The sequence below is a fragment of the Manis pentadactyla genome, chromosome 15, assembly GCF_030020395.1.
Source record: "Manis pentadactyla isolate mManPen7 chromosome 15, mManPen7.hap1, whole genome shotgun sequence".
Classification (NCBI taxonomy): Eukaryota; Metazoa; Chordata; class Mammalia; order Pholidota; family Manidae; genus Manis; species Manis pentadactyla.
In genome coordinates, this window is record NC_080033.1 from 58,595,895 (window position 1) to 58,613,339 (window position 17,445).

A 17,445-nucleotide genomic window follows, 5' to 3' on the forward strand; every position below is an offset into this window, starting at 1 on the left:
ATCTCTGAGGACTTAATTATTAGGACTTGTGGAACACATGGGTGATTTCAGGGCACTGGATTAGCTGTCTTCCAAGGAGCTGCCTTTGCACAGAGCTCTTCTCAGAGTCGCTGGGTTGCCCTAAGACCCAGCATAGTGCATTTGGAAAGAGCCCTGTGGTAGACATGGACGCTGCTGGTGGTGTCCCTCAGGGGTTCTAAGCTAGTATGGGTCATTAGCCCTTGGTTTGTGAGGCCCTCCTAGTTCCTTCCCCTCTCGTCAGCAGCTAAGATTTAAGTTGGGAAGAGTTCAGCCACACGACTGCCCCACATCTCACTTGTGGTTTTTTCCATATTAGGCAGTGGACAGCTGACCTGAAAAAGGGTTAGAATATTTATGGGTGTGATGATCTCACTGTAGAAAAAATTTTTAATGTATTTTAATAATTGGCCCCTTGAACGTTTACTGCTAATTGAATAGAGAAGACAGTCAAAAGTCACATTATCACAAGAAATTAAATGTCAAAAAAAAAGTCCAAAATGTCTTATATAATAACTGCTGTTCTCGTAAGTTCCCCACAACTGAGGACAGCATTAATTTCACATATGCTACAAATCAGATCCATGTAAAACCAGTTTAAGAAATTGAGGATTCTGAATCTGACAATTAAATGTTCAAAAGACAGATCTGTGATATGACACAGGCCTGTTAGGAGTTGAAACGTTTTGTATTCCCTTTTATTCCTCTCTGTTCATGGTGTGTACTACTTAAATGTATTCTTTTTTTTTTTTTTTTGCGGGATTTGGGGAGAAAGTGGGAGGCTGTGTGGAGAGAATCTGTGTTCGTGAAGCCTTGCTTGGGTCGACAGCTCTGGGTACCATCCTTGAAACAAAGCCTTCTTTATCATTGGGCTTGATGATTTTTTTTACAGAAACCACAGAGGACCTGGGGAAGAACATCTTGCCCTCCATGAGCACAGAGCACAGTGGGGATCTGAGACCCTCCCCTGGTGAGCCTGGCTCTATGAGAGAAGATTCCGGCTTCCTGTGCTGGAAGAAGGGGTGCAATCAGGTCTTCAAAACTTCGGCAGCTCTTCAGACGCACTTCAATGAGGTTCATGCCAAGAGGCCTCAGCTGCCAGTGTCAGATCGCCACGTGTACAAGTACCGCTGCAATCAGTGCAGCCTGGCTTTCAAGACCATTGAAAAGCTGCAGCTCCATTCTCAATACCACGTGATCAGAGCCGCCACTATGTGCTGTCTTTGTCAGCGCAGTTTCCGAACTTTCCAGGCTCTGAAGAAACACCTTGAGACGAGCCACCTGGAGTTGAGTGAGGCCGACATCCAGCAGCTTTACGGAGGCCTTCTGGCCAATGGGGACCTCCTGGCAATGGGAGACCCCACCCTGGCTGAGGACCACACCATAATCGTTGAGGAGGACAAGGAGGAAGAGAGTGACTTGGAAGATAAACAGAGCCCAACGGGCAGCGACTCTGGGTCGGTACAAGAGGACTCAGGCTCAGAGCCAAAAAGAGCTCTACCTTTCAGAAAAGGTCCCAACTTCACCATGGAAAAATTTCTAGACCCTTCTCGCCCTTACAAGTGTACCGTCTGCAAGGAATCTTTCACTCAGAAGAACATCCTGCTGGTGCACTACAATTCCGTCTCCCACCTGCATAAATTAAAGAGAGCCCTTCAAGAATCGGCGACGGGTCAGCCAGAACCCACCAGCAGCCCAGACAACAAGCCGTTCAAGTGTAACACCTGTAATGTGGCCTACAGCCAGAGTTCTACTCTAGAGATCCACATGAGGTCCGTGCTGCATCAGACCAAGGCCCGAGCAGCCAAGCTGGAGGCTGCAGGCAGCGGCAGCAGCAGTGGGCCTGGCCCCAGCGGCGTTCCCCTGAGCTCCTGCGCCCCAAGTCCCGTAAGCACCAGCGGCAATAACACTTTTACCACCGCCAACTCCAGCAGTTCAGGCTGTGCCCCAAGCGCCGGCTTGCTGAGCCAGGTGCCCGCGGAAAGCGCCGGGCCACCGCCCCCCGGGACCCCTGTCGGGGGCGGCATCGCTCCCCCTTCAGAGCCCAAGGAGGCCAACCGGAAGAAGCTGGCGGACATGATCGCGTCCAGGCAACAGCAGGCGCAGGCGCAGACGCTGGCACAGGCACAGGCGCAGGCACAGGCGCACCTGCAGCAGGAGCTGCAGCAGCAGGCCGCGCTGATCCAGTCGCAGCTGTTCAGCCCCACACTCCTGCCTCCCTTCCCCATGACCACAGAGACGCTGCTGCAGCTCCAGCAGCAGCATCTGCTCTTCCCCTTCTACATCCCTAGCGCCGACTTCCAGCTCAACCCCGAGGCGAGCCTGCCAGTGAGCGGCGGTGCCCTGGCACTGGCCGGGACGGGTCCAGGCCTGCTGGAGGAGCTGAAGGCCCAGGTTCAGGTCCCGCCACAGGGCCACCAGCAGATCCTGCAGCAGCCGCCACACCAAAGCCAGCTGTCACTGCCCCAGAACCACCCCGCCCTCCTGCAGCCAAGCCAGCACCCCGAGAAGAAGAACAAACTGGCCGTCAAAGAGAAGGAGAAGGAAGGCCAGAGAGAGAGGGACGGCGCCGAGGCAGGGGAGGGCAGCGCAGCGCCGAAGGAGCCGCCGGCAGACGCCCCGAAGGCCAAGGAAAGGAAGGAGCCGGCGCCTGGAGGCGGCCCCGAGCCGGCCATGCCGCCTCCGCGCATCGCCTCGGACGCCAGGGGGAACGCCACCAAGGCCCTGCTGGAGAACTTCGGCTTTGAGCTGGTCATCCAGTACAACGAGAACAAGCAGAAGGTGCAGAAGAAGAACGGGAGGGCCGAGCAGGGAGAAAACCTGGAGAAGCTCGAGTGTGACTCCTGCGGCAAATTGTTCTCCAACATCTTGATCTTAAAGAGTCACCAGGAGCATGTCCATCAAAATTACTTTCCCTTTAAGCAGCTGGAGAGGTTTGCCAAACAGTACAGAGAGCACTACGACAAACTGTACCCGCTACGGCCCCAGACCCCGGAGCCCGCGCCGCCGCCGCCACCGCCGCCACCGCCCCTGCCCGTGGCGCCCCCGCAGCCAGCTTCCGCGCCTGCAGTCCCGGCGGCAGCCCCGCCCATCACGTCGCCCCCAATCGCACCGGCCCAGCCGTCTGTGCCACTCACGCAGCTCTCCATGCCCATGGAGCTGCCCATCTTCTCACCGCTGATGATGCAGACGATGCCGCTGCAAACCCTACCGGCTCAGCTACCCCCGCAGCTTGGGCCAGTGGAACCGCTGCCCACAGACCTGGCCCAGCTGTACCAGCATCAGCTCAATCCCAGCCTGCTGCAGCAGCAGAGCAAGAGGCCTCGCACCAGGATCACGGATGACCAGCTCCGAGTCCTGCGGCAGTACTTTGACATTAACAACTCCCCCAGTGAGGAGCAGATCAAAGAAATGGCGGACAAGTCGGGGCTGCCCCAGAAGGTGATCAAGCACTGGTTCAGAAACACCCTCTTCAAAGAGCGGCAGCGTAATAAGGACTCCCCTTACAACTTCAGCAATCCTCCCATCACCAGCCTGGAGGAGCTCAAGATTGACTCGCGGCCCCCGTCGCCGGAGCCACAGAAGCAGGAGTACTGGGGAAGCAAGAGGTCTTCAAGGACAAGGTTTACTGACTACCAGCTGAGGGTCCTACAGGACTTCTTCGATGCCAATGCTTACCCAAAGGATGATGAATTTGAGCAACTCTCTAATTTACTAAACCTTCCAACCCGAGTCATAGTGGTGTGGTTCCAAAATGCCCGACAGAAGGCCCGGAAAAATTACGAGAATCAGGGAGAGGGCAAAGATGGAGAACGGCGTGAGCTTACGAATGACAGGTATATTCGAACAAGCAACTTGAACTACCAGTGCAAAAAATGTAGCCTGGTGTTTCAGCGCATCTTTGATCTTATCAAACACCAGAAGAAGCTGTGTTACAAGGATGAGGACGAGGAGGGGCAGGAAGACAGCCAAAATGAAGATTCCATGGACGCCATGGAAATCCTGACGCCCACCAGCTCCTCCTGCAGCACCCCGATGCCTTCACAGGCTTACAGCACCCCAGCACCGTCGGCCAATTCGGCTTCCTCCGCTTTTTTACAGCTCACCGCGGAGGCCGATGAACTGGCCACCTTCAGTTCAAAAACAGAGGTGAGTGATGAGAAACCAAAGCAGGCTGAACCTCCCAGTGCACAGCCAAACCAAACCCAAGAAAAGCAAGGACAACCAAAGGCAGAGCTACAACAGCAAGACCCGCCTGAGCAGAAGACAAATGCAGCCCAGCAAAAGCTCCCACCACTGACATGCCCCCCTTCCTTACCACAGCCTCCTCCACAAGCCCCGCCGCCTCAGTGCCCCATGCCCCAGTCGAGCCCCAGTCCTTCCCAGCTCTCCCACCTGCCCCTCAAGCCCCTCCACACCTCAACCCCTCAGCAGTTGGCGAACCTACCTCCTCAGCTAATCCCCTACCAGTGTGACCAGTGTAAATTGGCGTTCCCATCGTTTGAGCACTGGCAGGAGCATCAGCAGCTTCATTTCCTGAGTGCACAGAACCAGTTCATCCACCCACAGTTTTTGGATAGGTCACTGGATATGCCTTTCATGCTGTTTGACCCTAGTAACCCACTCCTGGCAAGCCAGCTGCTCTCTGGGGCCATACCACAGATTCCGGTGAGCTCAGCCACTTCTCCTTCAACCCCAACTTCCACAATGAACACTCTGAAGAGGAAGCTGGAGGAAAAGGCCAGTGCAAGCCCTGGGGAAAATGACAGTGGGACTGGGGGAGAAGAGCCTCAGAGAGACAAGCGTTTGAGGACAACCATTACACCTGAGCAGCTAGAAATTCTCTACCAAAAGTATCTTTTAGACTCTAATCCAACTCGGAAGATGTTGGATCACATTGCGCATGAGGTGGGCTTGAAGAAACGTGTGGTACAAGTCTGGTTTCAGAACACCCGAGCCCGGGAAAGGAAAGGACAGTTCCGGGCTGTGGGCCCAGCCCAGGCCCACAGGAGGTGCCCCTTTTGCAGAGCACTCTTCAAAGCCAAGACTGCCCTGGAGGCTCACATCCGGTCCCGTCACTGGCACGAAGCCAAGCGAGCTGGCTACAACCTAACTCTGTCTGCAATGCTCTTAGACTGTGACGGGGGACTCCAGATGAAAGGAGATATTTTTGATGGAACAGGCTTCTCCCACCTACCCCCAAGCAGTAGTGATGGCCAAGGTGTTCCCCTTTCACCTGTGAGTAAAACCATGGAGTTGTCTCCCAGAACTCTTCTTAGCCCTTCTTCCATCAAAGTGGAAGGGATTGAAGACTTTGAAAGCCCCTCTATGTCCTCAGTTAATCTAAATTTTGACCAAACCAAGCTGGACAACGATGACTGTTCCTCTGTCAACACGGCAATCACAGATACCACTACCGGAGATGAGGGCAATGCAGATAATGACAGCGCAACGGGAATAGCAACTGAAACCAAATCCTCTTCCGCGCCCAGTGAAGGGTTGACCAAAGCAGCCATGATGGCAATGTCCGAGTATGAAGATCGCTTGTCGTCTGGTCTGGTCAGCCCAGCCCCGAGCTTTTACAGCAAGGAATATGACAATGAAGGTACAGTGGACTACAGTGAAACCTCAAGCCTTGCAGACCCCTGTTCCCCAAGTCCTGGTGCAAGCGGGTCAGCAGGCAAATCTGGAGAGAGCGGGGATCGGCCTGGGCAGAAACGTTTTCGCACTCAGATGACCAATCTGCAACTGAAGGTCCTTAAGTCATGCTTTAATGACTACAGGACACCCACCATGCTAGAGTGTGAGGTCCTGGGCAATGACATTGGACTGCCAAAGAGAGTTGTTCAGGTCTGGTTCCAGAATGCCCGGGCAAAAGAAAAGAAGTCCAAGCTAAGCATGGCCAAGCATTTTGGTATAAACCAAACCAGTTATGAGGGACCCAAAACAGAGTGCACTTTGTGTGGCATCAAGTACAGCGCTCGGCTGTCTGTACGTGACCATATCTTTTCCCAACAGCATATCTCCAAAGTTAAAGACACCATTGGAAGCCAGTTGGACAAGGAGAAAGAATACTTTGACCCAGCCACTGTACGTCAGTTGATGGCTCAGCAAGAGTTAGACCGGATTAAAAAAGCCAATGAGGTCCTTGGGCTGGCAGCCCAGCAGCAAGGGATGTTTGACAGCACCCCTCTCCAAGCTCTTAACCTTCCTGCGGCTTATCCGGCGCTCCAGGGCATCCCGCCGGTGTTGCTTCCAGGCCTCAACAGCCCCTCCTTGCCGGGCTTTACTCCATCTAACACAGGTGGGTTCTGCTCTGGGGGCTTCCTTCAGCAGTAAGGAGCCACCCGACTAGCATTTTGTTCTGTAGCTACCACCCAAGCCCTCTGGAGTTGTTGGGCAGATAGGAAGCTTCCCTTTTTAGTTCTTGAACAGCAACAAAACTCCCGATCCTTGCTGCTCAACCTCCGTAGCGCTGTGGTGTACGTGGTTCTTTGACTCCCCGGTTCAGGGATGGGAACCTCCTGGCTGGAGCAGTCTCTGCTGAAACCCTTCTCATGCCCTGTGTTTAGTATCACAAACAGGGTGTGTGCTATAGGGAAGAACTTGAGGGTGCTGACATATTAGACCTGGGATATTTTCCAGAAAGAGCTTTCCATCGTGGACCCTTCCTTTCAGTCCTTGTGGAAGTGCCAACCCCATCTAGGTATGTGTTGAAGATGTGAGACGTCTGAATCTCCCAGCTAGTTCTGGATGGTGCCCTATGGAAACTGGTTCCAGAACATTTTAATCAATCCCTTGCCCTCCCCTGTGGCCCTTGCCCCCACCTTTTCAGGGAGCTGCTCCAGCAGGGGTGCTCTTCTCAGGAAGACGCTCCCGGGTGGCAGATACTTACTCCTGGGGTTCCCATCTGGCCTGAGTAACGGTGGCTGTGTTCATTTCCTGTGAGACTGCCTTTGTACTTAAGTGTGCTCACCAGGAAGCTTGGATTAGACAATGTGGTTCTAAATTTTGACATGTTGGTTGTGTTAGTCTTCCAGCCAGACAAAAAAATGTTAATGGTCATTTTGGGGCATCTTCAGTCATGGCTTCATTTCCTTTTGCCCATCTCCCTCTCTTTCCTCCTCCAAATCCCTACTACAGAGTCATATACTTGGTATTCTTACCACCTAAGAGGGAGTTTCCTGGTTCTTCCTCTTGTTTCTCCTCCTCTGTCCTCACCCATCTTCTCTGGTCCCAGCTGCCTTCCCTAAACTGGACCTTCAGCCCTAGGACCATCTGAGACCTAGGCACAAGTCAGCAGGTGCCCTCCATGGCCCGCACTGGCCAGCGTGCACGCGCCAGAGGAGAGCCCCCTCAGAGGAGCTCCCTGCCTTCCCATGTCCCTGCTCCCAGGGACTGAAGTGGTTCTGCTTCCCAGAGCACTCCTGGTTTCTGGTTGAATTAAATCCAAGTTTTACTGCTTTGGCTGAGTTGCACTCAACATGAGGCTACTTGTTCCTGGTCCCTGCTTCTTATCCAAAGAGAAGAACAAGAAAAGAAAGCATCAAGATGTAGAAGTTGTTGCTCATATGTGTTGGCCAGTAATGTCCCAGAATGATGCTAAAGCCAGCTAGACATAAGCCGAGAGCCAAGCTATAGAAAGTGACCGAGCACTGATTTGCCCTTGCGGCCCAGGCCCTTGGCAGAGGGGCTTGGGAAGGCCCGATATTTCACAATGTGAAAAAATTAGAATCAGAATGTCTGATCTATTGCCCTTGTTTTACAGATGAGAAAACTGAGGCCCAGAGAGGTCAAGACCATTCAGCAAGCTAGGGTAGGAGCCACAGCTCCCGCCCAGGCCTCCGGGCTCCCAGTGCTATGTGCTCCTTCCACAACACCCAATATGAGCCAGTCAGTCAACAGGTATATGTTTAGTGCTACTCAGGTTCTGACCACTTAGAGTGGACTCGAGATAGAAAGATATGCTCTTAATTATTTAAGGCAGCCAGGCTTGCCCCTTTTACCACCACCTGACTATACCACAGCTCATGGGAGCACTGGATCTGGAATGGGAGGGAAGGAACTTAATGTGTAATGTGGTGGCCCCAATGGTAAGCTCTTTCCAAAGGACCTTTCATTTATCCCTACAACCATCTATTGTGGAAAGCTGAGGTTCTGAGCAGTCATTAGGCTCAAGGTCACACGGCAGATGTGTGTCAGCCACAATCCACACCTCATCAGTCTGACTCTAAGAGGTGCACAACTAAGTCTCAGGGGCGTGAAGTGCCTTGCTGGGTTCTGATCTTACAGTTGAGAAAACTGTGGCCACAGAATTACTGCAAAAATGTACTGAGCTACCATATCAAATTTGACTTTGTGCAGAGAGAACTTGGTAAGTAGCAGGGGTTCTGTAAATGTTTCTTAAAATCTCAGAAAGCCAGTTTAATGCCTTCTGACCTGGATCCTACTCCTGAAAGCCTGATGCCATAGAAATGGGGAAATCTCTGGGTGTTGCTTCCTCGCCCACTGATTTTTTTTTGGCTTTGACTCCAACCTAAAATGTGCAGCAAGCCTGTGCCTAGAGGTGGACAGGAAGAGCCACATCCTGAGTTTAGAGCCCATGAGGCTTTCTGTCATCACCTCATTTATGCCAGTTTAACCAATGAGCCTTTACTGAGTTTTTCTGAATCAGACACATCTCCTCCTCTGGTTTCAGTCACTTATGTGCATTGAGGAAATTAGGTGACTTCATCTCAGCAGACCCTTTCTGCTGTTTTGGGAGAGTAAATTAATGATCCTATGCAATGCTGAGGGAAGTGTTGGCTGACCAAACGGCAGTAGGTATTTTTGGTAACTTGAACCATCTTTTTCTCTTCATCTGAAATTTGAGGGTTTTTTAATGCAGTGTGGTAGTCCAGTAGACAGGGACCACTGTAGCCGGAAGCCGACATTGTCTTCTCTAGGCTTCCAGTGTCTCTTCTCACAAGGACAGTGTCATGTTATGGAATCCCCAATCCCAGCCTTCTGGCAGAAGGTGGTCTACACGAAATAGTGAGAGGCTATAGGATATTTGACTTTACATTTTGCTATTCTCTGAAGTGAGGGGATGTGTGCTGTCTGGTTTCTTGGTTGTGGTGAATGTAAAGGTGATTGGAGGGCTGCTGCTGCCTGTGAACTCTTCTCAACTCCTGTCTTTTCTCAGCATTTTACCATCCAGTGCACCATGTGTCCCGGCCCCATGGTGCTGTCCTTCCCTCCACCTTGCTAGTCCTAATGCACCTGCAGTGTACTGTTGTTTCCTGTCACCTTGGAACAGACGACTCAACCCAGGAGCTGGCCAGGGGGAATATTAGGCCATGGGCTGAGCAAAGGCTTTACAGGTAGTGGTAGATTAGGCCTGAGAGTGATTGCAGATGGGCCTGTACCCCGTGTGGGCTGGGTGGTGTGGTCTAAGGCCTTCACTCCCCATAAGCACTAATGCCTGGGGGAGGCTGTGGTGTCTTAGGAACTGGTGGTGCCAGAACTTTGAGCTGTTCCATTTCTGACACTGCTTTTCTCCTTACTCCGTGGCTGAGTTCTCAAACCTCTGCAGTCCTAGCTCTCCTGTATGTCCTTCAAAGAGGGGCAGGAGGAGAATGCTCAGTTCTCCAGCAGACTCCAGAATCCTTTCCTAGAAAAATTTTTTAACAGGCTTGTTAAAGCAGATTGGCTGAGCCAAAGCAGTGAAACAGTTTGCTGGAACAGTTTTCCCTGAATGAATTGTTTTTATTTCTTCCCACTCCTCACAGATCCACTTGACTGCAGCAGTGGAGACCAGAGGGGCACACATCACGTAGAGTCTGTTGTGTTTGTTCATGTGGCCTTCATGCCTGGCCAGGCTTCTTGCTTTTGCTTTCTTCTCCTGTTACCTCTGTCCTCCAGACAACTTCCAGTGGAGCCTCTTGGCTGTACTATTCCTGTGGAGCTTTGATAAAGACCTTTGATTCAGTGGGTCCCAGCAGGAGACAGCTAGTTTGGGGACCTCCAGACTAACTGCCTTGGGTGGAATGACTGGTAGCTGAGAGCACGGCAAAGAAAATGTGAACTAGCGGGTGTGGAAGGTGTTTAGCTGAAAGGGGAAGCATGGAAGCTGACTCAGGACTGGGTCCTGGTAAGAATTCAAGGCTATCCAGACCTCAAGCCCAGCAGGGTACCTTTGTTGAAAACGCTGGTTTTGAGAGGATCCTTCAAGGGTAAACCTTGAGCTCTCAGACTGCGCCAGTGACACAGGTCAGATGTCTTGAGCTTCAGCCTCACCACCCCAAACTGACGCATGATTTCTCTGTCTCCATTCGTTTCAGCTTTAACATCTCCTAAACCGAACTTGATGGGTCTGCCCAGCACAACATTTCCTTCCCCTGGCCTCCCCACATCTGGATTACCAAATAAACCGTCCTCAGCATCGCTGAGCTCCCCGACCCCAGCACAAGCCACCATGGCGATGGCCCCTCAGCAACCCCCCCAGCCCCAGCCGCAGCCACCGCAGGTGCAGCCGCCGCCTGCAGCCCAGCCGCCACCTGTGCCACAGCTCCCACCACAACAGCAGCTACAGCCACGCAAGGACAAAGACGGTGAGAAGGTAAAAGAGAAGGAAAAGGCACACAAAGGGAAAGGGGAGACCCTTCCTGTCCCCAAGAAGGAGAAAGGAGAGGCCCCCACGGCGGCCGCAGCCCCGCTCACAGCCCCGCTGCCCACCATGGAGTATGCAGTGGACCCTGCCCAGCTGCAGGCGCTGCAGGCGGCCTTGACTTCGGACCCCACAGCGCTGCTCACGAGCCAGTTCCTTCCTTACTTCGTACCAGGCTTCTCCCCTTACTACGCCCCCCAGATCCCCGGCGCCCTGCAGAGCGGTTACCTGCAGCCCATGTACGGCATGGAAGGCCTGTTCCCCTACAGCCCCGCGCTGTCGCAGGCCCTGATGGGGCTGTCCCCGGGCTCCCTCCTGCAGCAGTACCAGCAATACCAGCAGAGCCTGCAGGAGGCGCTCCAGCAGCAGCGACTCCAGCAGCAGAAAGCGCAGCCGCCCAAAGCAAGCCAGACCCCGGCCCCCCAGGGGGCTGCCTCCCCGGACAAAGACCCTGCCAAAGAATCCCCCAAACCAGAAGAGCAGAAAAATGCACCCCGCGAGGTGTCCCCCCTCCTGCCGAAACCCCCCGAAGAGCCAGAAGCAGAAAGCAAAAGTGCGGACTCCCTCTACGACCCCTTCATTGTTCCAAAGGTGCAGTACAAGTTGGTCTGCCGCAAGTGCCAGGCGGGCTTCAGCGACGAGGAGGCGGCGAGGAGCCACCTGAAGTCCCTCTGCTTCTTCGGCCAGTCTGTGGTGAACCTGCAAGAGATGGTGCTTCACGTCCCCATGGGCGGGGGCAGTGGCGGCGGCGGCGGCGGGAGTGGCGGCGGCTCGTACCACTGCCTGGCGTGCGAGAGCGCGCTCTGTGGGGAGGAAGCTCTGAGTCAACATCTCGAGTCGGCCTTGCACAAACACAGAACAATCACGAGAGCAGCAAGAAACGCCAAAGAGCACCCTAGTTTATTACCTCACTCTGCCTGCTTCCCCGATCCTAGCACCGCATCTACCTCGCAGTCTGCCGCTCACTCAAACGACAGCCCCCCTCCCCCGTCGGCCGCCGCCCCCTCCTCCTCCTCCGCTTCCCCCCACACCTCCAGGAAGTCTTGGCCGCAAGTGGTCTCCCGGGCTTCGGCCGCGAAGCCCCCTTCTTTTCCTCCTCTCTCCTCATCTTCAACGGTTACCTCAAGTTCATGCAGCACCTCAGGGGTTCAGCCCTCGATGCCAACAGACGACTATTCGGAGGAGTCTGACACGGATCTCAGCCAGAAGTCCGACGGACCGGCGAGCCCGGTGGAGGGTCCCAGAGACCCCAGCTGCCCCAAGGACAGTGGTCTGACCAGTGTAGGAACGGACACCTTCAGATTGTAAGCTTTGAAGATGAACAATACAAACAATTGAATTTAAATAAAAAAAAATTAATAACAAACCAATTTCAAAAATAGACTAACTGCAATTCCAAAGCTTCTAACCAAAAAAAAAAAAAAAAAAAAAAAAAGGAAAAAAAAGAAAAAGCGTGGGTTGTTTTCCCATATACCTATCTATGCCGGTGATTTTACATTCTTCTTTTTTTCTTTTAATATATTAAAAAAATGAAATAAAACAACTGAACCCTCTTACATTGTGTCCTTTTGAAGGTACTATTGGTCTGGGAAACAGAAGTCCACAGGGCCTCCCTAATGTCTTTGGAGCTTAAACCCCTTGTATATTTGCCCCTTTTCAATAAACACCCCCTTGATAGCACAGAGGAGCCCGGCATGCACTGTATGGGAAAGCAGTCCACCTTGTTACAGTTTTAAATTTCTTGCTATCTTAGCATTCAGATACCAATGGCTTGCTAAAAGAAAAAAAAGAAATGTAATGTCTTTTTATTCTCAGGTCAATCGCTCACACTTTGTTCTGTTTTCAGAAGCATTGTTTTTATATATATTATTTTTTCAGTTTTTTTTTTTTCTTTTTTGTTCCAGAAAAGATTTTTTTTTGTTTTGTTAATTTAAAAATGGGCAGAAAGTATTCGAGAAAAACAATGTGAACTGCTTTAGCTTTCTGGGGATTCTTAAGGATAGCTTTTCTGCTGAAGCCAATATCAAGGGGAAAAAAGTTAAGCACTCCCACTTCCAGAAAAGAAAAAAAAAAAACAAAAACCCACACACACAAAGAGTGTTGAGGACTTGTAGCTTAAAAAAGTTTTAAAAACTGACTTTCTGTATTTATGATAGATATGACCATTTTTGGTGTTGAGTAGATTGTTGCATTGGAAATGAACTGAAGCAGTATGGTAGATTTAAAAGGAAAAAAAAAAACCTTTTGTGTACATTTAGCTTTTTGTATGGTCCAGCTGACAGCTCCTCATTTGATGTTGTCTTGTTCATTCCTAGCAGATAGATTGCAATCCGTTGATTCGCCTAAGCTTTTCTCCCCTTTGTCCCGTAATTCCACTTTCTCTTGCCTCTTCCCACTTCCCATCCTATAATCTCCCACTTACGGTAGCTGCCTTCATTTCTTAGAGGGTAGCCGCAGAATTATTTTATAACGCTAAAGAAAGAATTTTAAAGGGTTCTAGGGGTCGTTAGGATCCTCAAAGATTATTTTCGGTTGGGGAGTTGAAACTTTTTAAAGGCATATAATTCTAGTTACCTATGTCTCTTCTTATTAGCCTTGTGCATTTATTTTTTATTTATCCTTTCTTTGGCTTTTCTTTTCACCCCTCTTTTCCTCCTTGTTTGGTAGTTGCTTCAAATATTATTTTCCTAAAACTAAAGCATTTGTTTCGGTTTAATTGGGCTGTGTGCTTTTCTTTTCTAAAAAAGTTTTTTGTTAGGGGTTTGGTTTTTGTTTTCATTTTGTTTTCTTCTCAGAAAAAGAAATTTCATGCTTTAAATAAAATCCAAAGACATACCCTTTCACTGCTGATGCAGAAAAAAAGGGAAAGGGTTCTTGTTACTTGAGAATTTGTTTCTGATTTAAACATACAAGACTTAGTTTAATAAAAGAAAGAGTAAAACAGAAGATTCCCAGGTTGTTATATGCTTCTTCTGCAAGCAGAGAGGCAGCTGTTAATGACAATTCCATATACCAAAAGACACATTTTTTTACTTCAAAGTTTTGTCCTTGTGTTAGGCAGTCTGAGCGGCGAGGGATCCACAGCGCAGCCAACAAAGAAGCAGATAGCAATGCACAGAGAGCAAAAAGGAATCGAATGCGAGGCACTTGTGTTTATGTTAATATCCATATCCTGGTAACACACAACACAACGCAATATACACCTTCCTCATCTTTAAAAAAAAAAAGTCTGAACTTTGAAAGGAAAACTTTGTGCTGCTAAAACATATATTCGGGGGACAAATAGATGCTTTGCTGTTTTACTTTCTAGCCAAACATCAACAGAAACAATCTCCCCTTGCCCCGAAAGTGTGAAATCCTTCTCCCCTTCATTCTCTTCCTTATGTTTCAAAAGGGAACTTTGAAGACTGTGAATGCAGGTTCCATTGGTCACCTTTCAGGCTTCCTTCCCCAGTGCTGAAGCCACTCATCGACTTTGCAAAAGACTGGAGCATTCCAAGATCTGAAAATGGATTTCTTGTTGTTTTTTTCCTCTCTTTCTCCTTTTTTTAGCCGGGATTGTTTTATTTTTATGAATCTCTTTTTAGTTTAATGAAAGAGTAGATCCTGAACTGTTGTACATATTTCTAACTAGGCTGATGCACAGTGCAAATTCCTTTTCTAATTGCTTTTTTAAAAAGTAGAAATACTAAAGAATACCATCTAACTATTCATACCAGTATCCAGTTGTAGCATAAGGTGTCAAAAACAAGTATACAAAACATTTGCTGTTTTAACAAAGCTATTTTCTTTTAATGAGAATTCTATTTCTCCCCGTGTTTGAGATGAACATTTTTAAATTTTAAAGTTGTACAGTTTTCTGTTTTTCATTATTTTATCTTGTTTGTAACTCTATGAAATATATATATATTTTTTGCCATTTAACTGTTGTATGTTACTCTGTGTCTGTATCATATAGAAAAAAATCATTTGTTTTTGTTTTCGGCTCTCTATGTGATCCCAATTAACAGTTCAACACTAGCTTTACCTGTCAAATTCTGCTAGGTCTTTTCAGAAAACTTTGTTTTTAAAAATGATATTGCTTGGTAATAGTGCAATTTCTCCTTTCCCTTCCCCGTCAACTTTAAGTTCATTTCCTTGTAATTTTGCCACCCCCTGCCCCCTTTTTTTGAGCTACTATGCCCTCCTCCCTCTGTGAGGCACAGTGACTGTCAGCGTTTAGTTCCATGCCTTGACCCGTGGGTATGTTTGGCAACAGCAAGGTGATGGGGTAGATTGCCGAAGCATGCTTCCACCCGCCAGTGTTCCTCAGAGGGGTTATGTGATCGCTTCAACCTGGAGTGGGTTGCACACGTAATGCTTTCCTCTACAACTCTACTGCCCACATATATATCCACTCAAAAAAAGAGAGATTTCTCAGCATTAACCCAGAAGTAGCAGAGCAGTCGGTGATGGTGAAAATGAGAGGTCAGACATGAGCCAGTTAGGTGTTTGTGGGCTGACTTCCAGCATGGCTGTGACTGGTATCATTAACAAAGCATGAGTTCACTACAGTGCTCAACTGTTTAGATTGTTCTCACTTGGAGAATTTACTCCTGTCTGCTGCTTAGCAGGTAGATGAAAAGAATATCTCAACTTACTTTTTAAATGAGTTCTTCACTTCCATCGACACCTCATTGTTTCGTTTTTTTGTTTTTGTTTTTTTCCGAATACTCCTGTGTGCATTGGTGCTAGACGCCATTCAGTCATAGCACCATATGGACTCACAGAATGGGAGTTGGTTCATCCATCCTTCCTTTCAAAAAGAAATGTAAGAAGGAAACATACACACACACACTGAAAAGTTTAGGAAGTTTTTCTTTTTTTTTTTAATTAAAAGCTATTTAAAGAGATGAATGTGGCCAAAGTTTTACACAATTGAAAATAAAGTAAAACAGACGGCATGTGTTTAAACCTGAGTTTATCAGGCATGGCAGGAAGTTGCAGGAGAGAGAGAGGCAGTGACCCAAGCCAGTGCACTTGATGTTCATGGACATATATTTTTTTTAATAATAAATTAAATTAAAACATTTTAAATAGAAGCATAAATTGAGTTGGTTGGTTGTTGGCGCTGAGATACTGCCCACTGTGAAACAAAGCTTTGACTAGTTTCTTTTGTTTGTTTACTTTCTTCGGGGGGGAGGGGGGCAAGGTTGGGTAGGAAAGAAAGCATAAATGAACATGACCCTGAGGTGAAGAGGTATATGAACAGCCTTTGCAATGTACAAAAAAACAAAGTACAAAAACAAAAAAAAAAACAAAAAAAAATAGAGCAAGTGAAACCAAAAATGATGTTCTTGGTGTTTTTCTATAATGTAGTCTTGTTAGCTTTTTTGTTACTGTAACGATGCTGATCTCGAACTGTACCAAAATACATGGAGACTAACAAACAGAACCACATGGAACTTTCAAACTGAAAAAAAAAAATTTGTCACAAAAACTTTGTTGTCATAGTTAAGTTGATTGTAGATGGTAATTGAATATACTCCTTTGAAAATATTTCATCAAGTATGTTTCCTGCTCATTGTGATACATTAAAAAATATGAGCAAAAGTTCTTGTCTCTGCAACCAGATTTGTGTGCATGCATGTGTGAGAGAGGAAGATGGATACCTGGTGAGGTGCAGGTTTGAACAGTGTCTGTGGCTGTGTGTGCTGGGACACTTAAGAGGCACACAAGCCGTTTGGTATTTCTAAGTGTCCTTGTGTTTCCTGTCTCCAGGCACTCATCAAAGTGCAGGAAGTTTTGGCCGTTTCACAGCTTATTTCACTGAGATGGGTAAACCTGAGATCCTGGAGAGCCCTGTATTTTTAATTAAAGTGTTTGGGAATTTTAGATGCTGGACACAACTACGAGCAAAGCAGTTTTGCTGGTGGCCCGTAGAGAGGTAAGTTCAACTTCTCTGAAGAATTGGATCCAGTGTTCATGACAGAAGGATATGAACTGTAAGTTGAATTAAATGGCTGATTGACTACATTTACCTTTCCTAGCAAATAACTTTTCTAAAACCCTGAGAGAGCTGAATTGGAGATAAGAACCGTATGCAAAACAGTAAGAACATTAGTAATTCCTACAAACCAAAGAATACTGGTCCTCTTATCAAAAACCCTCCTCTACAGAAGAAAATGCCTCAAAGTCTTTAATAAGAAGTACATCCAAGATCAGGCCCACAGGTCTCCTATTCATCTCTAATTTATAACCCCAGCTGATAAATAATTTACAAAACTCTAGCAGCTGGGTTTGGACAGCATTGCAGGCTAGCTGTGTCCTTGCAAGGTCTGCAGCATCTGCCCTGGGCCAACAGGTATTTTCTACCCCAAGAGTTAAGCTATGAAATCCTCTATTGGCTAAGCCAGCCATTTACAAGTCTCTTAGTTCCTGCAGCAGAGATTCAAGAAGAAGCAATGATCTTATTAATTCAAAATTGCAAAGAAGTCTACAACTGGCACAGGCATTACTAGGTCTCAGAAAGGGAAAGTTGGTTCCCTTGCCAATGCTGGAACCTCTATGCCAAGTAAGTAGTGTCACCATCCCTAATGAAATCCTGATCTTTCCCCAGGCCTTACACCTTTCTTTTGGGTGTTCTGAACAGGCACACAGCTCCTATCTCAGTGTTATCCTGGCATATAGTTATGTCACTGAACTTTCTTGTGACCTGACCCCATAAAAAAAATAGGATGATAAAAATTGATTAAATTTTTGTAGGATAAAAACTGTTCAGACCCAAAGCCACATCTGCC

At 48.4% G+C, this 17,445-nt stretch overlaps 1 protein-coding gene across 6 annotated transcripts in view; it reads left to right on the forward strand.

The window, feature by feature from the left end:
* The window catches only part of ZFHX3 (zinc finger homeobox 3), a 235,847-nt gene extending 219,905 nt beyond the window's left edge, over window positions 1-15,942 (forward strand). For 5 of the 6 annotated variants that reach the window (XM_036897929.2, XM_036897933.2, XM_036897928.2 and 2 more), the window contains 2 exons: window positions 911-6,322; window positions 10,341-15,942. In XM_036897929.2, coding sequence (XP_036753824.2) covers window positions 911-6,322; window positions 10,341-11,974 — 7,046 coding nt within the window. In that variant the 3' untranslated portion in view covers window positions 11,975-15,942. Of the gene's footprint in view, window positions 1-910; window positions 6,323-7,786; window positions 7,924-10,340 lie in introns of all 6 variants that reach the window. The other variant, XR_005027249.2, reaches the window with a different exon arrangement.
* Window positions 15,943-17,445: the final 1,503 nt, after the last annotated feature.